Genomic DNA, 21,922 nt, shown 5'->3' with positions numbered 1-21,922 from the left:
ACCACCTAGAGGTGTGGCTCAAGTGATAAAGTATCAACAGTGAGTGAAGAATATGGGTAAGAGCATGAATCCCTGAGTTCAAACCTCAATACCAACACAGACACACAAAAAGTTTGAGCATTAGGGGCTATGTGACTCAAGTGTTAGAATGTTTGCCCAGCAAATGTAAGCCAAGTTCAAATGCCAGCACAACTAAAAAAAGAAAAAAAGCCCAAGGCTGAATACTCTTCGATTTGTGTAAACATTCAAATGAACTGTTTGAAGATAGCTTTGGATATTTTCAGTACTGCTTTACTCATCCTCATGTTGTACCTTTCCCTTCAGCTGGTATGGCCTGCTTGTTATTCTATTCAAGAAATACTAACATGATCTCAGCAACTTCAGTGATACTATCTGTGGATACTATCTGTGGTTACCTTATATAGCTCTTGGTCTTTATTTCTGTGTCTTTTAAGATATCCATACTTGGAGCCACTTCAGGACAAGGGTTTGCTAACCTAGCCCAGTCTTTTTGTCCTAACATCTTTAATTCAAATTTTTTTTTTGTTGGACGTGGGGCTTGATCTCTGGGCCTGGGTGCTGTCCCTCAGCTCTTCAGCTCAAGGCAAGCGCTCTACCACTTGAGCCACAGCGCCACTTCCCCTAACATTTTCGAGTCAAATTTTCTACCTCTGAGTATCAGGGCTGAGAGTGCCCGTTTTCTTTTCTTTCTTTTTTTTTTTCCATCATGGGGCTTGAACTCTGGGCTTGGGCGCTGTCCCTCAGCTCTTCAGCTCAAGGCTAGTGCTCTACAACTTGAGCTACGGCACCACTTCCGGTTTTCTGGTGGTTTATTGGAGACAAGAGTGTCATGGTCTTTCCTGCCTGGGCTGGCTTTGAACCATGATCCTCAGATCTCAGCCTCCTGAGTACCTGGATTACAGGTGTGAGCCACCAGCTCCTGGCTAAGGGAGTGCCAGTTTTTAAATTAAGGTAAGACTGACAAAAACAAAAATCTAGGTCATTGTTCTTTCTCTCTCTCTCTCTCTCATGCTTATCAGATAGGGACAAATGTTAGACCTTTCCTTCCTGATTGTCTTATGCCTAGTAGTGTAACACAGATCTCAAGCACATTGGGTAGAACTGATAGACCTTCCTTCTCATTGGGTTAGCTGAATGAGTACTATTACTATAGAGCAGACATTTACTTTTATATGTACATGTAATGAGATATTGTTAAACTAGATGATGCTATATTCTTACTACTACTACTACTTCACCAATCATCAAAATTATACTTCTATAATTTAAATTCTATTACATCACACATCTGCTAAAACCCTTTAAAAGGCACTCCATTTGAAACTCAAAAGTCCTTAAATGGCCTATGAGGTACTATACCATTCTTGCACACTACCTCTCCAATACACATGCTATTATCATACATTTTCCTCAGCCTTCTTTCTTTTCTTCTTAAGTCATTTTTTCAGGGGCACTTCTGATCTTGGGTTGTTCTTCTAATGACATCATGGCATGCAATTCCCCCTTTGGAGCCTTTGGAGTTACTGTTACTGCTGCCTAAAATGCTCTTCTCCCAGATACTCATAAGAATTTGACATCTTATTCTGCTCTTTCCCAACAGTATTTATTATGACTACTTATGCATGTATTACTTGCCTCCCTTACCTACACTATCTGAAGATCAGGCACTAGTTTTATGTACTGCTTAATTCCTAAAACTGAAAATTGTGTCTATCACAAAGTAGGTACATTTGTTGAATTGCTTTTGTTATGATTTGCAAAATTTTCATTGTGGTGCATAAATATATATATATATATATTATATATATATGAGGAAATATAAATAGGAACTTGAAGCTTCTAGAAATGTGTATTTGCCTACTTTTCATCCAACTGCTCTGACAGTTGAATACAGTGAATACAGCCTCTCTTGCAGTGAGGGAGTTGTCAAGACAAGATTCTTTCTCTCCTGTCTCACCACAATGATCTCTCTTGTCAAAAAATGTCAGGGTTCTCCAGAAAGCAGACTGACTACATTTAAGCTTTTGCAATGAGCTCACACTACATCTATGTAAGTTTCAGATTAAAAAAAAAAACATCGGGTGCTGGTGGCTCACACCTGTAATCATAGCTACTCAGGAGGCTGAGATCTAAGCATCGCCTTATCACCAATAAACCAACAGAAAACTGGAAGTGGATCTGTGGCTCAAGTGGTAGGGTGCTAGAGGGACAGTGCCCAGGCCCAGAGTTCAAGCCCCATGACTGACAACAACAACAACAACAAACAAACAAAAAACAAAATAGAAAGCCTCTCAATTACAAAGTTGAGTCTTGTAGAAGCTTTTATTTCACTGATCAAAGAATGAACTAAATTGAATCACTAATGATTAACATCAGGCATGCACCCCTACCTGAAATTGCTGTTAGTTTCTGACCAGCCTAAAGTTTCATAATTTCTTTAGGCACATTTAAAAGTTTTTCATATCCTGATATATGGGGTAAGATACTTTCTTCCTGTGGCAGTCTAGTAATGAGAATTAAGTTCACTGACTCGATTCCTTTATAACTATAAAGGTCTCTAGATTCTCAAGCTGCCAATTCTTCTTTGAAACCATATTTCAATATAGGTATTTATTTCAATATAGATATTTAAGTAAATCATAGGGAGGGAAGAAAGTTAACCTAGAAAGATGAAGTGTACTATATAAACACTCCATCATTTTTCTGGCACTGATGGTCAAACAGTAGATAAAGAGGCCCACAGTTAAGTGCCAAGTTATTCTTCTCCCACGGCTGCCTTTTCTTGCACAAAGATCTCCCTCAAATCTGAAATTATTTCACACAAAAGAGATGTGGTCCTACTATCAAATTACAGAAAGCATTTCCACTATCAATATTATAGAAAGCAGTTAAGGAGACCTTAAGAAAAGCACAGCCCTACATACAGTAATCTGCATGTAATAGTTTTCCATTTGTCAATTTCACATGATTAGCATTAAAAACACAACCAAATACACGTGACCCTCAAGCTTCACCCCCACAAAACATTGGTCTTTGTTCATTGTCAAATGACAAGATGTCCCAACAGTGAGAAAAGGTGGGTGTCAATCCTCCATAGCCATTTCTTCAATCATTCCCTCAACAGCTCTTCATTTCTTGGACTACCTTCCTTTTCCAAAGAGGTAATGCTGAGATCAGTCAGAAAGGCTTTCTGAGAAGACTGGCTTGGATTTCTGGGTCTGTTCCAGTCGATTCAAGATGAATTGGCTCGTATCAATGAAGCGCTCAACGCAGTTCACAAAACAGGCCTCAGCCCGACTGTCCAACTTTGGCCCAGGCTTGTCCATGCACTTCTCCTGCTCAGGACAAAATATAAAATCACAACAGGAACTTGCAAAGAAAGAAAACATGTAAGAACAATATCTGATAAGTTACTCTTGCACATTTGGAAGTATACTAGTTGCCAAACAATTTTTTTACTGGCTTGTCTTAAATTCTTATAACAACCTTGTGGGAAAGACATTATTTTAAATCCTTGTTTTGGAGAAAATGAGGAAAACTGTGGCAGAGATATCCTTTGCCCAAGATTATAGGGCCAGGGAATTGTGTAGGTCAAGAAAAATGGTAAAAATACAAGATAATTCTCTTTTGTGCTGAATTTGGCCCTAACTGCACAACATTGCAGTACTTGCATTAAATGCCTTTATATTAACTGTAAGAATGAAAGGATTAGAGGATAACTCTTTATAGTAAGGCACCCTAAGTTCTATCAAGGAAATCATTATTTTTTTAAACTTTTTAAACTAGTACATTGGGGCTGAGAAGGTGGCTCTGTGGTAGAACGCTTGCCTTGCATGCCTGAGGCCCTGGATTCGATTCCTCAGCACCACATAAGCAAAAAAAAAAAGAAAAGAAATTAAACTAGTACATGGATGTATACAATAGATTTTGAACAAATTCACTCCTTCTATTATGTTCCTATGCCCTCTTCTCCCCTTCTATGTATGTGTATTTATGTATATATGTAACTTCATATATTTATATGTATGTATGTATATATATACATACTGTATCTAAGTACTTCTGTCATTTTTACCCCTCCCCTTTTTTTTGCCAGTCCTGGGGACTGATTTCAGGGCCTGGGCACTGTCCCTGAGTTGCTTTTGCTCAAGGCTAGCACTCTACCACTTGAGCCACAGAACCACTTCCAGCATTTTCTGTATATGCGGTACTGATGAATTGAACCCAGGGCTTAATGCATGCTAGGAAAACTCTACCACTAGGCCAAATTCCCAGCCCTCTTTACCCGTTTTTTATCATTTTGTTTCACTATGTAGTCCAGGCTGACCTTAAAGTTGCAATGTTTCTTTCTCAGACTGGGATCACAAGCATGCTCCACCACAGAGGGTTTTTTTTGGGGGGGAGGGGGGGATGGGATCTGGTCGTGGGGCCTGGACTCGGCCTGGGCACTGTCCCTCGGCTCTTCATCTCAAGGCTAGCACTCTACCACTTGAGCCACAGCGCCACTTCCGGCTTTTTTCTTTTTTGCTTATGTGGTGCTGAGGAATCGAACCCAGGGTCTCATGCATGCAAGGCAAGTGCTCTACCACTCAGCCACCTTCCCAGCCCAAGCCAGAGGTTTTAGAGTCTTCAAGATGAGTGAATATTTATGAGTTTTCCTAAAAAGTCCATAGTTCATAGATCCTTAAAGTGGCCCTTGCTGGGCACTGGTGGCTCAGCCTGTAATCCTAGCTACTCAGGAGGCTGAGATCTGAGGGTGGCAGTTCAAAGCCAGCCTGGGCAGTAAAGTCCATGAGACTCTTATTGCCCATAAATAAAACACCAGAAAACCGGAAGTGGTGCTGAAGAGCTCAGGGACAACACCCAGGCCCAGAGTTCAAGCCCCACAACCAATCAAAAAAATGTAGTCCTTATCCCCACCCTCTCCAAGTAAGAAATTAAAAATAAAGAATCAAAACACCTTAGTCAAAGACAGACCTGAATTAATAAGTAAGCATTCTGAAGGATCATAGTCCAGTTTATGAGGAAAGTGACTGTAAAAACCGATGCCTGATTCTAGTTCAAAAGTGGTTTCAATGAATTTCATTCTTGATTCTTTGCTGTAATCGCAAGCCCCCTACTCCAAATACAACAAATTATCTGTCCTCTAAGTTCAATAACTTTGTATGTGAATCGAGTGCAATATGCCCGCCTTGACAACCAGAATAGTTTGATCTCCTGCTACAAATGCTTTCTAATATTTTGCCAAAGTCTCCTAGTAGGGCAGACTCAAATCTTCAACTTTCAGATTCGAAATGGCTTGGGACTGCACAACTCAACAAGACAAGTAAATGTGTATGTTGGGAGAAATGCGCCCAACTTTTATTGTCAGTAGGCTCAAGCTACTCATTTTTTTCACTAGAGGGGTTAGAAATGGGTAATCAAGGTAACTCCTGAGAGAAATCCAGGAACAGAAGATTCCCAAACTCTCGGGATCTGGGCTCCCTAAAATAAAATTCCAGTACTGGGGGTCGGATCGTTCTTGGTAACCAGCATTAAGCAGCTTCAATCTCAAGTGTCTGGAAGTGCTTGGTAGGATGGCGGCCTAAGGCTGTGAGCTCCAGTTTCTTGCACCAACAAAGCGAGGTCCGGAGTGGAGAGAGTCCTCAGAAAAGTGGGGTCACCCTTCTCCCTTCCTGCTCGGCCTAGGGAGCCTGAGCCATGCCTCCCAGAGAATGCTGGTGACTCTACCCTCTTTTTAAATTCCCTGGGGCAAAGGCAGAGGGAACGTGAGGGCACTGCCTAGATCCCAGCCCCAGGATTCTTACCCAACAAAGTTCAGTCATCTGGTGCACCAGCTGCTGGAAGCGCTGCTTCTGCGTCTCCACCTCAATGAAATGCTGTAACTGTGGGTCCACTGCGCCCAGACCTCCCGCGGAAGACGAGGACGAATCCATCCCGGCGCGAACACGCGTGCCGAGAACTCCGCACCAAGTCACCGACCTTCACGTGTCTCAAAGACGGAACCGGAACCACAACCCACGGCCTTAGGGACCGCCCCCGTGAGCGCACTGCGTCGGCGCAAGGCTGCCGCCCTAGACCACTCCGCCATTCCGCAGGCCTGGCGCCATCACCCTGTTCTTCAGACGTGCGGGATCCGTAACCCGCCGCACTTTCGTGGCAGAGCCTGGCGTGCGCCTATTGCGCACGCGTGGTCGAGACGTTAACCCCAAAACAAAAGAATAAAGAGGATATTACATTAGACCACGTGTCCTGTTGCGGGAGGGCGGGGCCTGGCTGCTCTGCCCCGGTGCACTTCCAATCCGTCCCCGCCTTTTTACCACTCCCGGGGGGGGGGGGGGGGGGGGGGGGATTGCCTAGGCCGGGACTGGCCAAAGGCGTGGCTGGGAAGGGATGGAGGGTGGGGGAGGGATGAGGATGAAGGGGCGCTGGTTGTAGTTCTTTGATAAATTCTTCCACGCAGGCTAGTGAGGCTCTTGATAGTTTACCATTTTCTTTTAATGATACTGCACAGATACTCACTGTATCTGAGAATTCGAGGCAGAACTTAAAAAGAGCAAGACGGGTGAAATGTCGAGGATCCTTTGGAATATGGATACCCAATGCTTTACAGTTTTCTGCAATACTGAGATAGGATGCTCCAAGGAGGCTACATGATTGAGATGAGACACCTTCACTCTTTACAGTAATTTTATTTTTTCAAAATATCTCTCCCATTTTATGACACTTTCTGCCAAATTCCAACCCACCCGTAAGCTCTCATGCTTCCCCAAAGGGCAGTGGGACCCCCTACAAGATTATTTACATCCCTCTCTCCCCACCCCACCCCACCCCACCCCTCAAATGTTCCCATCCTAAATTCAGTCTCAAATGTGCTTCTCTTGGATCTGGGGCCAATACCAAGCACAGAAATCTTCTGATGTTTGTTCAGAAGGAATGAAACAAAACTATTCCTAGATGTACAGGGGCCTTTATGGATTCAGTTGAGAGAACAAAGACCCCTGATCCTGAAAACCTGTGATTTCTCAAAGAAAGTGAAATTGGGGTTTGGAGAACAAAGGAATAGAACGAAGAAGCTTATAGGCTAGTTCAGGATTCTTCATCCATGACATCTAGAATGTTGCTCAGGAGAATTTTGAAAGTGGGACGTTCATCTGCTTTCTAAAACCAAACAAAAAGTAGTGTGTTACAGTGATTAGACTCCAGAATCCAAGGAAAATATAATTGAAAGTAGCAAATGTTTATTAAAAATATACTATATGCTTAGCAGACTGTTGATTTAAAAAAAATAGCAGCTTTCCATAAAGTCTTTGTGCCCTTTTCATCTTTAGTAATTCAACTTATTAGTGATTAGAGCAAAACTCAGGTTATTAGTACAATAAGAATCTGAAAACTAAACTGATAAACATTGATTAAAACATAATTGAATATGCTTCTTATTTTGGAGCATCAAGTGAAAATGGATACCAAACAAGTGGCTGGAAGAATAAATGTCCTACTAGCTGTAATAAAGTTTAGTTTGGTTTCAAGCAGTTTCAACAATGCCAAAGAATATGAGTGAGGACTTAACATTTCCAAGCCACAAGCCATATAGCTGTCAGAGACCCTAAACACTTGGGACATTTTGTCTGCTTTTCAGACTTAGGCTCTTTCTTATATGTCTGTAATCCCTGAGGTATTTCATGATTGATGGAACATTCATGCCAGAGTGGGTTCAATCTGTTAGAACCAAAAGGACTTCAGTTCTTTAGTCCAGTGAATTGGTGGTTCTTAAACTAGCTGAGTTCACTGGGTGTTAGTGCTTTACACCTAGAATCCTAGCTACTCAGGAGGCTGAAATGTAAGGATCATGGTTCAAAGTTAACCTATGCAGCAAAGTCCATGAGACTTTTTTTGTCGGTTTGCGGGGCTTGAACTCTGGGCCTGGGCACTGTCCCTCAGCTCTTCAGTTCAAGGCTAACACTCTACCACTTGAGCCACAGTGGCACTTCCAGCTTTTTCTGCTTATGTGGTGCTGAGGAATGGAACGCAGGGTCTCATGCATGCAAGGCATGCACTGAGCCACCACTGAGCCACCTTCCCTGCCCCTCCATGAGACTTTTATCTCCAGTTAACCACCTAAAAAAAACTGGAAGTGGAGCTGTGGCTCAAAGTGGTAGAGTGCTACCCTCGAGCAAACTCAGGGACAGTGCCCAGGCCCTGAGTTCATGACCAAAAAAATAAACAAAAAAACTAGTTGAGTTTCAGAACTTCCTAGCAACTTTGAAAAGATCTCCAGGATCCATGTTAAATGTACCTAATTAGAAACTATAGGAAAAATTCCCAGAAATCTATATTTTTAAGAATTCCTCAGGGATTCTCACAGGCACCCAGTTTGGTTACCCACTACTTTAGCTTGTCTAGCATGTACAAGGCCTTAGATTACATCCCAAGCACTGCCAAAAACTGAGAGAGAGAGAGAGAGACAGAGACAGAGAGACAAGGAGACAGAGAGACAGAGGAAGAGAGAGAGGGATTGAGATTCAGAGAGATTGCCATTGGAAATCTGTTTTAGCCAGCCAAGTAAGGATGCCATGAACCAGATACTTTTCACCTCAGTAAGAGGGCTTCAGATTCACACAGATGCTGGTTGCTTATTGTTTCTTTTGTCCTATATCTATTGGGGCAGGACTGATAGCTATTTACTTCCTGTTAGAGTTCTAGGTTGTCAATTCAAGGTTGCCAAGGCTCTACTGAAAAGTGGGGAAAGCACTTCAGGCAGACCCCAAGGTAAGAGCAGCAAAGCATTTGGCAACAAATGGGAGTCTTTTATTTCCAAAATACCACACCTGTCTCCAAACTTACAATGTACCATATTTAAAAAGACATGAAAGAAGTAAAGGTGTAGGTCAAGTGGTAGAGCATCAACTTTGAGCAAAATAAGGTAAGCACGGTGTGAGTTCAGAAAGAGAGAGAGAGGAAGGGGAAAGAAGAGAAAGGAGAAAAGAGTGGATGAAGAGAGAGAGGAGGGGAGAGGAGAAGGGAAGATGGCTGGTTCCTGCGTTCTTCATTGAGAATGTAAAACAGGAAAAGTTGGCAGCTGGTGAAATGGAAGAAAAAGCTAATAACTCCCAAAGCAACTCCAAAGCACAACCTTTAGTGACTTTTACTGGCTGCTTATAGTAGACCACATGGCCGCACAAAACACCCTCTCCTTAGGGCTGAGTTGGTATAAGGTCCTCCCAATACCATAGTGAAAACTGAGGTAGGCTCAGCAAAGCCCCTGCAATTCAAGAATTGGTGTGCAAGCCAAGTCACAGAATCTGTATTTTATCAGTCTGTAGCTAGCTTGCATGTAGCTATGAAAAGTGGTCACTGACCAGCTAAATGAGAAACGCAGTGGAGATAATTTAATTTACTAATAAATTAAGGATAATAAATGGAAATAATTGAAGAGGGTACAATAAAACACTTACTTCATGCCAGCAGCTGTACATGATAGTATATACACTCTCTGAAGCCAGATGAGGCCTGTAGAGACGTAGGCCTTTGGCAATGTGTTCAGCTGTCTCACTGTTGGTAAATCTCTCATATGGCATCTTCCCCAGGGAGTAAATTTCCCACATCAAGACCCCTAGAAGATGAAATAAAATGGGTAAGTTTGCCATTTTTTGGAGTACTAGAGGTCCTAATCCTTCTAGATCAACTTCAAATATTAGAATCAGCTTTCTGCACATGTCCAGACTTCTTCAATAGTACTGATTACACTGGAGGGCTACAGAGTTGCACTAGACAATTAGCTACTCTAGAAGAGAGGCAGCATTTGATTTGTCTTTGTAGTTCACAGAGTCTGGCATACTGCCTAGTACATGATCAGTATTCAGAAGCTGTTGGATCCTGAATAAATTGTTTCCCTCAATATATTTTAAGTTCTAAGAAGGCAAGGTTAATATCCAGTTTACTGATTTTTGTCCTCAGAAACCCCCTCAAACACTCCCCAAGGAATAGATGGTCTCCCTGTACAGGTTACACAGTTGGGATTCTCTCATAGCACTAATCTTTCTTTCTATATGATCTGTATAATCTCCTTCACTTACCAAAAGCCCAAATGTCAGATTTACTGCTGAACTTGCTGTACATAAGGACTTCTGGTGGAGCCCACCGGACTGGAAATTTGGAGCCCACTGAACTGGTGTATTCATCATCCAGAACATACCTGTAAGGGATCCAAGATTTGTTGCCATTAGTATTTGGAGAACTTGATATTTGCTTAAATCTTCTTGGCACACTCAAAAGAGTTCCACAGGTTTTCTCAAAAGTCTTAGCCGATTAGCCAGTGTTTTTTTGTTTTGTTTTGTTTTCCCAAATGCTACCTTTAACAAAATTCCTGTTTTCATTACTGATTTAAGCTTTCCTTATTGACAATATGGTTACAGGAAGGATAAAGTGAAATGAGATCTAATCAATATTATTTTCCTTTTTTTAACACCCTTTGCTTCCTCTGTTTTCCTCTTCCTTCCAATTCTGCAGTTGCCAGTGGGAATTAGATGTAAAGGGAGAGAGGAGAGATTAGGAATATAATAATTAAACAAAAGGATGAAAGATGTGACCTAAGTAATTCAGAACAAGAAAAAGAACAAAAAGATGGTAAGAAATACTAGAATAAGAGCAGAAAAAGGAAATTAAGGGATTAAAACGGTCTCACTTCCCCATGTTTATGCTGTTCCAGTTTTAAGGGAAAAAAAAAACTTAAAAAGCACACTCACCTAGACAGGCCAAAGTCAGATACCTTCACAACTCCTCGATCGTTTACCAAACAGTTTCGAGCTGCCTGTAGTACAACAGAAACCGGTGAGACCTTATCCCTGGCACACAGGTTAAAGGAACAGAGCTTCTGCCTACCAGTGGAATGAAACCATCCGCTTCAATTAGAGATATGCCCATATGATAGGAGTCAGTGGATGCCATTGCCAAACACTGATGCATTGCTACCATACAGAAAGCAACCTGCTATGGAAGTCCTAAGTTAAGCACAGAGGAGGTACAGCACAAGTAAATTTACATGAGCAATTCCACTGCAATGAAATACTGAAAGAATTAGGGAAAAACAGAAAGGAAGTTTGTTTTGTTTTGTGCATGTCTGCCACTGAGGAAAGAGCACTTTGAGCTTTGGCCTGGCTGAAAGAAATGAAAGCACAAAGTCTGATGATTCTGAGAGCAAGGAAGGCAAGGAGTGAATTAGGGATGGTGGAGATAGGAAATACTAAACTGTTCTACAGTAGGTGGCTGCTCCTTAGCACCAGGTGACTCAGCATAGTGTATAAGAGTGTGCTCTCAGGGCTGGGAAGGTGGCTCAGTGGTAGAGCGCTTGCCTTGCATGCCTGAGGCCCTGGGTTTGATTCCTCAGCACCAAATAAGCAAAAAGACAAAAGCCAGAAGTGGTGCTGTGGCTCAATGGAAGAGCTTGAGCTGAAGAGCTGAGGGACAGCACCCAGGCCCAGAGTTCAGGCCCCACAACCGGACTCAAAAAAAAAAAAAAAGAGTGTGCTCTCAGTTGCTCTAGTTTCAGAGGAATAGAATTTACAGTCACTTTGCCACCACAAATATTTCTCTTTGTTAACTATCATAAAACTTTTTTTTCAAAATTTAATGTATCTATAGGCCCTCGAAATGGTGACTCCATGCCAAGAGTAGGCTCAATGGGGCATATAGGACTACCCTCATGCTCCTAGTCCAGAATTGCCACTGAAGAACCCAACTGCTTCCTTGTGAGTGGCAGAGTAGGGATGAGTAGCTGCTTTAGCTCTCACCATGTAAGACCTCAGGGAGTTGAGGACTGAGATATCTCATAGACTGGGACAGAGGTAAACTTTTAGAGCTTTTAAGAGAAAGCTGGAATGCTGACACCAGCAACTCTCCCCAACAGTGTGAAATATCTCTTTCAACATGAATTCCACCCTGCTTCCCAGCCCTGGATTCCAGGCCAATTCTTCTGAGGTCCCACCAGGTCTCGATGAAGGAACTGCTTTGACTCCAGGTATTCCATGGCTTCACAGACATCCTTGCACATCTCCAGCAGCTGCTGGGTCTGGAATGGGTGGCGCATCTCCCTTAGGTAGTTCAGAAGGCAGCCATTGGCCATGTACTCAGTGATGATAAAGATGGGGCGCTGTTTGGTGCAGACACCATATAACTGCACCAACTTCTCATGAGAAAGATTCCTACAAGAAAGACAAAAAACTAATCTTCCCCTTTTGGCTCTGCATACCTATTAGTCATAAAGGGATAGGGGAGGAAAGGGATTGTCTAAGATACAGTGCTAACATCTTAGAAGCAAGTTTACTTTTCTCCTCATTACAAACTTCCAAAGTGCCTAATATGTAAGTGTGAGCAGGAATTTCCTTCAATGTATGTCAACTTATACCACAATGTTTTCCCAGTAATTCTTAGACTTCAGCAACTGAATCCAGAATTGAGTTTGGAGTGTAACTCACATCATGACCTTGGCCTCTTCAATGAATTCATCTTCAGACATGGAGCCTTCTCTGATCATCTTGATGGCCACATCATATTGGCCTCTCCACTTCCCATACTTTACTACCCCAAACTGTCCAGTCCCAAGCTCCTTTAAGAAGGTCAGGTCCTTTGGATCGATTTCCCATGATCCTAACAACAAAGTTTTGGTGTGATTCTTTGGAGAATATGCTTATATAATTCATACAATAGATAAGACTCTCTACTAGGGTAGAAATATCAAAAACAGTAAAGGGAAATTTTTCAAGAATACTGATCCCTGCTTACTCAGGTAAATCTTAGGGGCAGGGGTTACTTGGAGGATTCTGAAAATTTTAGATACAAGTTTGTCATAATGTAAGAAGATAGTCTCTTCATGATTAAGTTAACTGTAGTTAATAAACTCAGGGATATTAAATTTTTTATGGAGAATTAAACACCCAACAAACTATGAATTTATGCTTTTGCAGTCCCAGTAGGTGCCCCTAGAGGGAGAAAAACCATAAAATAACTTTTGTTTGGCTCTGCCTTGACCTTCCTTGAGGTATAGAACAGTATATCCCAAGGACGTTTCCTAAAGCAAAGTCTACGAAAATGGTCCTTGCAACTGGCCAGCCCACTCTGCCCAAAGAAATAAGCAGTTACCATAGCCAAGGCCTGCAGTGGAAGGAGCATTCTTGTTTTGTTGAGACACTGGATATTTCAGCCTTGATATGAGTCCTAAAACAGAGATGTTACAATGTGGGTACAGCAGAGGGAGTGGGATTCTTCACATATTCTCACTTAAAGCCTTAAACTTCAAGTGTGCACCATTTTCATTTACTTTGTATCCCAGAAGATCCTCTATGAATCCACGTTTTTTTTTTTCTGGGAGTTTCTCCTCTCACACGAGTTTTTGGAGACAAAGAGAAAATATTAATTGAAATATACTCAATATTGTATATATTTCCACCTCCCAGCAAAAGGTCAGCTCAATTCCTATATACTTAATGGAGCTTTTGCCATATATTCATGCCTTCAACAATTTCCCAGTTTTTCAATTGTTCTTAGTCAGTGAATACTTAGAAACTGTCTCTGAACTGTCTGAACTGAGTTAAGAATGTGCTCTTCCAGATATATTGCTTGACTATACACTAGAACACAAATCACTAATGAATATTTAATGGCTGATTAGTCCCTAGTTTCTTCCATACCTTTCCTTAACACTAAGTATCAATAACCAAATAAAAAGTCTGCTGACCTACAATCACAGCTGTTTACTTTCACAGCTAATTCACAGTGCTTTATGAGTTCACAAAACTTTCTTAAATCTCTTTGTCCTGAATTGCTTCTCTTGGTGTCTGTAATACTTTTCTCAGTTGCCTTGGGTACTCACCTGCAGAGTTATGTTGATGGTAGTTAATGAGCTCAGGGATGGTGCTGAAAAGGTGCTTCTCAGCCAGATAATACTGGCTCTGAGGTGTGGAACATACAACATAATGGCGTATTACTCCTTTAGGGTCCCTATAGACATGAATGCTTAGTAAATAACTTGGGAACAGGGTTAGCAGGACCCCAAAAGTGGAGCAACATGAGTTTAAAGTTTAAAACACAGAAGGAGTGGGAAGGACATGACATTAAGCAGGTATTGGGAGGGCTCCTCTGAATTTTCTCCCCAAGGCCTTGGAATAGTGAACTCACCCTGTAGATCTAGCAAACACAGATACAGTGTATTTTCCAGCTTTGCTGGAATCTCTGACAATGAAACCTCCTTCTTTCCCCTGAAACAATAAATAAAGAAGCTGACTATAGAAAAACAGTGCTCATACCGGCATCCCACTTGCATGAATCTGAGAGAAAACAATCATGATTTTACTGCTAAATGTCATGCTCTAGCTGAGGCCCTTTGCTTTTAATATTGAAAAGTGTAACTAAAACCCTAGACAAAGGTGGCCATCAGTGAAGAAGCATTACTTGTTGTGCATACAAAATACTGTTGGTTTGTGGCTTTCCAACTCACCTCTTGCTTTAATAGTTGCTCAGCTTGACTCCGAGTCATGTGTTTGGAATACCACCTGTGGAGGGAGAGTGCTTGAGTGGTTCCTAGGCCATATGTAAATGGTTCAGATAATCTCTGAGCGTCCTGTAGGACTCATCCATGCTTGTGGCCTCATCAAATTCACTCAGACCCTACCAAAAGCCTATCATGCAAATAACATGCTCTATTATTTTCCTAAGCCTATAGTGGGAAAGGCAGGGAGCAAGGGTTTAAGGGAAGAGATTAGAGGCTGGATCCCTCAAGGACAATCCAATTTCATAATGGGGGAGAAAAAGACATCAGTATAAGTCTGGCATTTCTATCCTTCCAAATGTTTCCCATGAGGGTATCAACTCTCTCAAAGCAAGACCCCAAACAACAAATCCATTTATGGCATCAAAGAAAGAGTTGATACTCCCATGCTCATTCTGGATATGAGACTGTAGAAACCTTTCCAGCACTCAGAAACAGGCTTTTACAATCACAATAATATATAGACTCTAACTTGGGATGGCAACATCATTTGACCCAGCTGACACTAATTTTAATGTGATCTTGAAATAAAATACATTTATTGAAAATAAAAGCCATATACTATATTTTGTTCCTCTTGGAAGATGGTGCATCAGGAACATAAGCATACTCACTCATACATTTCTATGGAGTCTTCTGCTTCGGTGACATAATTACTAGGGATGTAGCCTTCCTGCCTGTAAAAGAGACAGTATTCTTATGTTGATCGTGCAGTACTTCTGTCATCCTCAGAGAGCTAGATTCATATACCTGAATTTGGAACCAATTCAAATTTTATATCTATATATGTATATATGTAAAATAACATACAGGTATATACCTCTGACACATAGTTAGGCCAGTGAAGGTTGGAGCTTCTGAATATGTGGCATCAGTTGAGGCACTTGAAGGTCACAGAGACCACATATAGATCTGTACCCTAGGAAGCACTTGACAGGAGAGTATATGCACTTCGGTGTGGGAAGACCAATCAGGGCAGGGAGATTATACTGCTGCAGGATTTTTTTTCATGTCTGGAGTGAGTAGGGACAGGTTCAGGAAGGACTATATGTGCTTACCCATTTTTATCTCGTGCTCGCCACCAGGGTAGGTTGCTCTCCTCCAGGATAAAATACTCATCACCCTTCCGAAGCTGTAGGTCATTTGCATTCATGGGCATGTAATCATAAAGGGCTACAACCTTTTTCAGCTCATTTGTGGAAATTGGTGCTGCTGTTGGCTCAGGAGGCAATGGCTTCTTCAAGATCTGTGTAGTTAAGAGGGAAAGTAGAGGGGTTGGCTAGTCATCAAGCATTCTCCTCTTTTCTCCCAGCTCTCTGGTTTACTAGAGATATTGTTCTAACTCAAAATCATGCATAGTAGGAGCTTCATTTTGTATTCATTCAACAACCATATTAAGGAATCTGGGACAGATATGAAAATCACCCAAGGAATGTTTTAACTATGTCAAAATTTCTGGAAATGGGACCCAGACATTAGTACTTTGAAAGCTTCCTAGATAAAAACCATGTATAGCCAAGGCCAAGAAACCTATCTGGGATTGAACTAGTATACGGATCTTACAAGTGATTGTGAACTTCAGCTCCTTTTTTGCAATGAGGACTAAGAGTTAGAAACCAGCCTTCATAGTGAGACCTTGCCTCAAAAAAAAACCACAAAAAACAGAAAATGTTAGTGGTTCCATGGATATTCCATGCTAAATTCTTCATTTTACTGCATATTTGGAAACTGTATTAATTTTTTGCTAAAAAGTTTAATAGATGATTAGATTCAATGGGTTCCAAGAGGTATCTGATAGCCCTCTATCTTTTCACTGAAGAGGAAGTCATAAGGAGATAGATAACTCCCCCCTCCTCTCTCTAGCAAAGTTCCAGAGAATATTAAGACTGGTGTGTTTCAGGGTTTGTCTGTAAATTTCCATTGAAGCAGTAGTAGTATGCAATTTTCCTCTGTACCTGGTCCTCTTCTGGTGTAGGGGGAAGAGGTTTTTTTGTTTTTCTATGAGAACTCCCAGGTTTTAAGCCTGCAAAATAAGAGAAACGGGTAATGATATAGAATGCATTTTAGGAAAGAGTCCAGAGATAAGTTTGGTTAGGGCAATTGCTGCTGCTCATAAAGTCTTTAGGTAATTTAGAAGCGTCTTGGTGCCAGGTCACATGGCTCAAAGAGCAGATTACCATTTGTATTTCAGCCTTCACTAGTACCTCTCTTCCAGGCCCATTTCTGCAGCACCCAGAATGTGTAAATATTCTGTGTCCCCGAGTTGACAGACACTTGTGAGTGTAATAGAGTCAAATTAGGAATAAACTGGAGCTGAGTGGTAGGGTACTTGCCTAACACCCCTAGCATCCCACCAAAAAAAAAAAGAAGAAGAAAGAAATGATATTGAGCAGATTTCTTACTTCCATTCCTGTTCTCCAAAATTTGGCAGCCCAAAGCATTTTTAGCTGTCTGAGAGCAGCAGAGATATTGCCCATCGATCCAGAAGCAAGGGTGGAATTTCTGTACCAGGTCACTATTGTACCGGATTACTGTAGCAGGAGAAAAAAAAAGACAGATCACATCTGACATGCAGAAGAATTCATCATTTGCATGTTTTCCTCTTTGAGGAAGGATGGTGGTGAGCCTCCCCAGCTACCCTGAAGGACTGCAAACCACGTAGCAGTTGGCTCACATGACTGGCCATTCTGCCTGTATGTCCTGGCCCCTCACACTTCCTGTGCTGTTGTCATCAGTGGTTTGTCATGATGAGCACCTTCAACTAACATGATAATAATATCTGATAATTCAGGAGCCCAGCAACAGAAATATTATCTATGTTTTCTCAGAAGGCATTGTAATCTTTCTGTAAGGGAAAGGCCGGGAGTGCTCCTTTGTTCCAATGGGGGAAATACAATGTACTCTAAAATCTCATTCTTTTCCCTTTTGGCTGACTGGAGGTTGAACTCAGGGCCTTGTGCTTGCTTGGCTTGCTAGCATTCTGCCACCTGAGACATACCTCTAGACCAGCTTTTTACTGGTTATATTAGAGAGGGAGTTTTGTGGACTTTTCTGCCTAGATTGCGCATTGGCTTTGAACTACAACCCTTAAGACCTCAGCCTCCTGAGTAGCTAGGATTGAAGTCATAAACACTAACACCGTGCATCATTCTATTTGTGTAGTGTGTATGCGTATGTGTGTGCATGTGCGTGCGCGTGCACACATGCACTTGTGGGCCAGTCAAGGGACTTGAACTCAGCACCTGGGCTCTTTTTGCTCAAGGTTGGCACATTATCACCTGAGCGACAGCTCCACTTCTGGCTTTTTTTTTTTTGCCTTTGGAATTAAATAGAATTAAGAGTCTCATGAACTTTCTTGTCCAGTCTGGCTTCAAACTACAATCTTCAGATCTCAGCCTCCTGAGTTGCAAGGACTAAAGGTGTAAACCACCAGCACCTGGCTTTCATTTCATTTTTAATATGCCAACTTTCTAGTTCCCAAGAGATCTTCCAAGAATATGTGCCCTGCACTGTTCACAATAGCCAGGATATGGAAACAACCCAGATGTCCCACCACAGATGAATGGATCCAAAAATTGTGGTATCTATACACAATGGAATATTATGCAGCCATTAGAAAGGAAAAAAATAATGGCATTTGCAGGGAAATGGATGGAGCTAGAAGAAATCATGTTGAGTGAGGTAAGCCAAGAGCAAAGAGACAAACGGCACATGGTCTCCCTGATAAGTGGATGTTAAATCCAAAACGTAAGGTGATATGACAAAATTAACAAGGCTTAAGAAACTCATCTGGTTGAATCATTACTAAATGACCCCATGCTGTTGATCACATATATGGTATATATGTACACACCAAAGGGAAACCAGGAAGAGGACACAGAACTAGAGGGAATCAGGGAAAAATGTACAACAGTGGGACCCATCAGTTGCACTGGACATTGATCAAAACATACTAAGCAACTCAATGGCAGCGAGGAAAGGGAGGGAATGAGTGGGAAAGAGGGAACAGCTGACGCTATGCAAAACAAAAGAAATGTACATATCACCCAATGTGGAAGAAATAACTGTATTGCAGAGCTCATAGAACTCATAAATGTTATAGACCACAATAGACAATTTGCCCCATGAAAGTTAGAATGTGTTGTGACTTTAACTAAGCAGCACTATCCCACAATACTGTGAAATTTGGGAAATTATGCAATCACTTAATCACAATAAAGAATTTGAAAAAAAAATATTTTCCCTAATGTAAACTTCCAGAAATAGGTTCCCCGTGTTTACAGAATAGTTAAGAGAGTTGAGTTAAAGAGCATATGAAGATGAGCCTGCCTTTAAGATCAACATGGTAGGGCTGGGAAGTTGGCTCAGTGGTAGAGTGCTTGCCTTGCATGGCTGAGGCCCTGGGTTCGATTCCTCAGCACCACATAAGCAAAAAGAAAAAAGGCCGGAAGTGGCTCTGTGGCTCAAGTGGTAGAGTGCTAGCCTTGAGCTGAAGAGCTGAGGGACAGTGCCCAGGCCCAGAGTTCAGCCCCCCCCCCGAAAAAAAAAACATCAACATGGTTCCAATCTTCCTTGGACCACTGAGGTAGGCTGAGCTCATTGCCAGAGGTAAACATAGCAGCTCAAAAGATCTCTCAGAAGCCAAAATATTATGCAAAGAGTGGGATGGAGAAAGGTGGGATCATTGTTTATAATCCCAAAATATTACCACAAAGTCAATTAGTAAAGGCATCCAGGGGATCAAGGTGACAGATAACTAAGAGTTAGCAAAGGAAACTGAAATACATGACAGTGGCCGGCATCAGGGCAAAGATCCAGGCTGGTCTAAAAGCATATATACATATATGTATGATATATATCGTATATCATATATACATATATATCATACATATATGTATGATATATACATACATATATATGTATGTATATATGTATATATGTCTCAAATGCATGTAGATAGATAGATTAGATAGATAGATAGATAGATAGATAGATAGATAGATAGATAGATAGATAGATAGATAGATAGATAGATAGCTATCTGGTGGCTCATACCTATAATAATAACCTAATTATGAGGTAAAGATTGGTAAGATTTTACATCATAATCATCACAGGGGAAAGCATGAAACTCCTCATCTCAACTAACATTTGGGTGCTGTGATACACATCTATAATTCCAGCCATGCAAAGGCTGAGATCAGAAGGATTGTCTGGTTTCAAGCCAGCCTGAGCAAAAAAAAAAATCAAGTTCCTATCTCAACAGAAAAAAAACAAACAAACAAGGGGCTGGGAAGGTGGCTCAGTGGTAGAGCGCTTGCATGCCTGAGGCCCTGGGTTCAATTCCTCAACACCACATAAGCAAAAAGTGGTAGAGCGCTAGCCTTGAGCTGAAGAGCTGAGGGACAGCGCCCGGGCCCAGAGTTCAGGCCCCATGACTGGACTCAAAAAAGAAAAAAAACAACTGGGTGTGATGGGGTGTACGTGTCATTCCATCTATGATGGAAATCATAAGTAGGAGGATCATGGTCCAGGCTGGACAGAGCAAAAAGTGAAACCATATCTCAAAAATAACCAGAGCAAAATGGGCTGTAGTCATGGCTTAAGAAGTAGAGTGTCTGCCTAGCAAGTACAAAGCCCAGAGTTCAAACCAAAAAAGAATTAAACCAAAATAAAACAAAACATTCCACAACAGTAAACAACTTGAACCATTCGCTGGTTCTGAGGTCTTCACAAGACAGGGACACAAGTGGTTTTTTCTTTCTTGCTATTGTTTTTAATGTACTATGTGACTCTTTTGTTTCTTTTGTATGTTCTTCTCCCATGGTATAATCCCTGTTTTCACTGTATTTGATTCCGGTGATCTGCATCTTGTATATACATTTTTGTAATTTGGGGAGGGGAAGGGATATAGTGGAATGCTTAAATGGGGATGCAGGCTGACCCATTGTGACGACGAGATGTACATACAGGACACTATGTTGAAAACGAACTTTACAGTGTCGGGGTGGGCCCGGCGCTGGTGGATCATGCCTATAATCCTAGCTAATCAGGAGGCTGAGATCTGAGGATCACGGTTCAAAGCCAGCCCAGGCAGAAAAATCCGTGAGACTCTTATCTCCAATAAAAAGCACTAGAGGGGCTGGGAAGGTGGCTCAGTGGTAGAGCGCTTGCCTTGCATACATGAGGCCCTGGGTTCGATTCCTCAGCACCACATAAGCAAAAAGAAAAAAGGCCGGAAGTGGCTCTGTGGCTCAAGTGGTAGTGTGCGAGCCTTGAGCTGAAGAGCTGAGGGACAGCACCCAGGCCCAGAGTTCAGGCCCTACGACCGGACCCCCAAAAAAAATTATAAATAAATAAATAAATAAATAAAAACCACTAGAAAACTAGAAGTGGCGCTGTGGCTCAAGCGGTAGAGCACTCGACTTGAGCTGAAAAGGGTAGGGACAGTACCCAGGCCCAGAGTTCAAGCCCCACGACTGACAAAAAATGTCGGGGGGGGAGCAGGAGGAGTTGGGGAGGTGGGGAGGGAAGTGATGGTAAAGGGAAAACAAAGGAGGAGGTAACAATGCTCCTACAAAATGTACTCATTACCTTACTCATGTAACTGTAACCCCCTCTGTACAACATTATATATATATACATACATATATGTATATATATACACATACATATATATATAGATATGGAAACAACTTGAAGCCAGGCAGGGAAGTGCACATCTGTAATCTCAAATCTCAAGAGATGGAGGAGAGAAGCGAAGTAAGGAGAGGAGGAGAGGGGAGAGGAGGTAAGGAGAAGCAGACAGAAAAGAAGAAAAGAGAACTCAAGTCCTTACTAGCTGGCTAGTCACATTCTCAAGTCACTCAAGCCCTTGGAGGAGGCTCAGAAGTTCTGATGGTCAGGTGTATTTTATAGGTCAATGAACAAAAGTACTATCTTTTTTAAGTGCTATCTCAATATCTTTAAATTTTTTTAATTTTGGGCTGGGAAGGTGGCTCAGTGGTAGAGCGCTTGCCTTGCATGCCTGAGGCCCTAGGTTCCATTCCTCAGCACCACATAAGCAGAAAAAAAAAAGCCGGAAGTGGCGCTGTGGCTCCAGTGGTAGAGCGCTAGCCTTGAGCTGAAGAGCTGAGGGACAGTGCCCAGGCCCAGAGTTCAGGCCCCACAACCAGACCCCCCCAAATTTTTTTTATTTTAAGTAGTTGTACAAAGGAGTTGCCATTCAACAAAGTAGAATATGAATATAATGACTCTTCATCAATGTCACCCCTTTCATCATTCTCCCTCATTCCTTCCAATTCTACCACTTCCTTCAATTTTCTTAATTTTGTAGAATATGTATTGAATTTTTTGCCA

The 21,922-nt window shown here is 41.8% G+C and overlaps 2 protein-coding genes across 3 annotated transcripts in view; both read right to left on the bottom strand.

The window, feature by feature from the left end:
* Positions 1 to 2,312: 2,312 nt before the first annotated feature.
* Timm8a (translocase of inner mitochondrial membrane 8 homolog A (yeast)) lies at positions 2,313 to 6,108 on the bottom strand. The gene is made up of 2 exons (XM_013035106.1): positions 5,829 to 6,108; positions 2,313 to 3,356 (listed from the first exon to the last, which is right to left on the bottom strand). Exons 1-2 carry the CDS (start codon positions 5,955 to 5,957, stop codon positions 3,195 to 3,197), a joined length of 291 nt encoding a protein of 96 aa, XP_012890560.1. The 5' UTR covers positions 5,958 to 6,108; the 3' UTR covers positions 2,313 to 3,194.
* A 585-nt stretch (positions 6,109 to 6,693) lies between these two features.
* Btk (Bruton agammaglobulinemia tyrosine kinase) overlaps positions 6,694 to 21,922 on the bottom strand; it is a 35,284-nt gene continuing 20,055 nt past the window's right edge. For both annotated transcript variants that reach the window (XM_013035095.1, XM_013035094.1), the window contains 14 exons: positions 16,966 to 17,094; positions 16,519 to 16,586; positions 15,622 to 15,809; positions 15,178 to 15,240; positions 14,513 to 14,567; positions 14,194 to 14,273; positions 13,889 to 14,016; positions 13,159 to 13,233; positions 12,495 to 12,666; positions 12,005 to 12,221; positions 10,767 to 10,831; positions 10,098 to 10,216; positions 9,477 to 9,634; positions 6,694 to 7,182 (listed from right to left, as the gene is read on the bottom strand). In XM_013035095.1, the coding sequence (XP_012890549.1) occupies positions 7,111 to 7,182; positions 9,477 to 9,634; positions 10,098 to 10,216; positions 10,767 to 10,831; positions 12,005 to 12,221; positions 12,495 to 12,666; positions 13,159 to 13,233; positions 13,889 to 14,016; positions 14,194 to 14,273; positions 14,513 to 14,567; positions 15,178 to 15,240; positions 15,622 to 15,809; positions 16,519 to 16,586; positions 16,966 to 17,094 (1,589 nt within the window). In that variant the 3' untranslated portion in view covers positions 6,694 to 7,110. The remainder of the gene's footprint in view (positions 7,183 to 9,476; positions 9,635 to 10,097; positions 10,217 to 10,766; positions 10,832 to 12,004; positions 12,222 to 12,494; positions 12,667 to 13,158; positions 13,234 to 13,888; positions 14,017 to 14,193; positions 14,274 to 14,512; positions 14,568 to 15,177; positions 15,241 to 15,621; positions 15,810 to 16,518; positions 16,587 to 16,965; positions 17,095 to 21,922) is intronic.

Source organism: Dipodomys ordii, unplaced genomic scaffold (genome assembly GCF_000151885.1).
Source record: "Dipodomys ordii isolate 6190 unplaced genomic scaffold, Dord_2.0 Scaffold203, whole genome shotgun sequence".
NCBI lineage: Eukaryota > Metazoa > Chordata > Mammalia > Rodentia > Heteromyidae > Dipodomys > Dipodomys ordii.
The sequence above is the reverse complement of the archived record's forward strand: the minus strand, read 5'-3'. Positions and strand labels throughout refer to the sequence as shown.

Excerpts from the sequence above, each read along its gene's own strand:
- Timm8a (XM_013035106.1), bottom strand. The coding sequence starts at position 5,957 with ATGGATTCGTCCTCGTCTTCCGCGGGAGGTCTGGGCGCAGTGGACCCA. Across the intron at positions 3,357-5,828 it reads AGATGACTGAACTTTGTTGG|GAGAAGTGCATGGACAAGCC; the intron begins GTAAGAATCCTG and ends TGTCCTGAGCAG.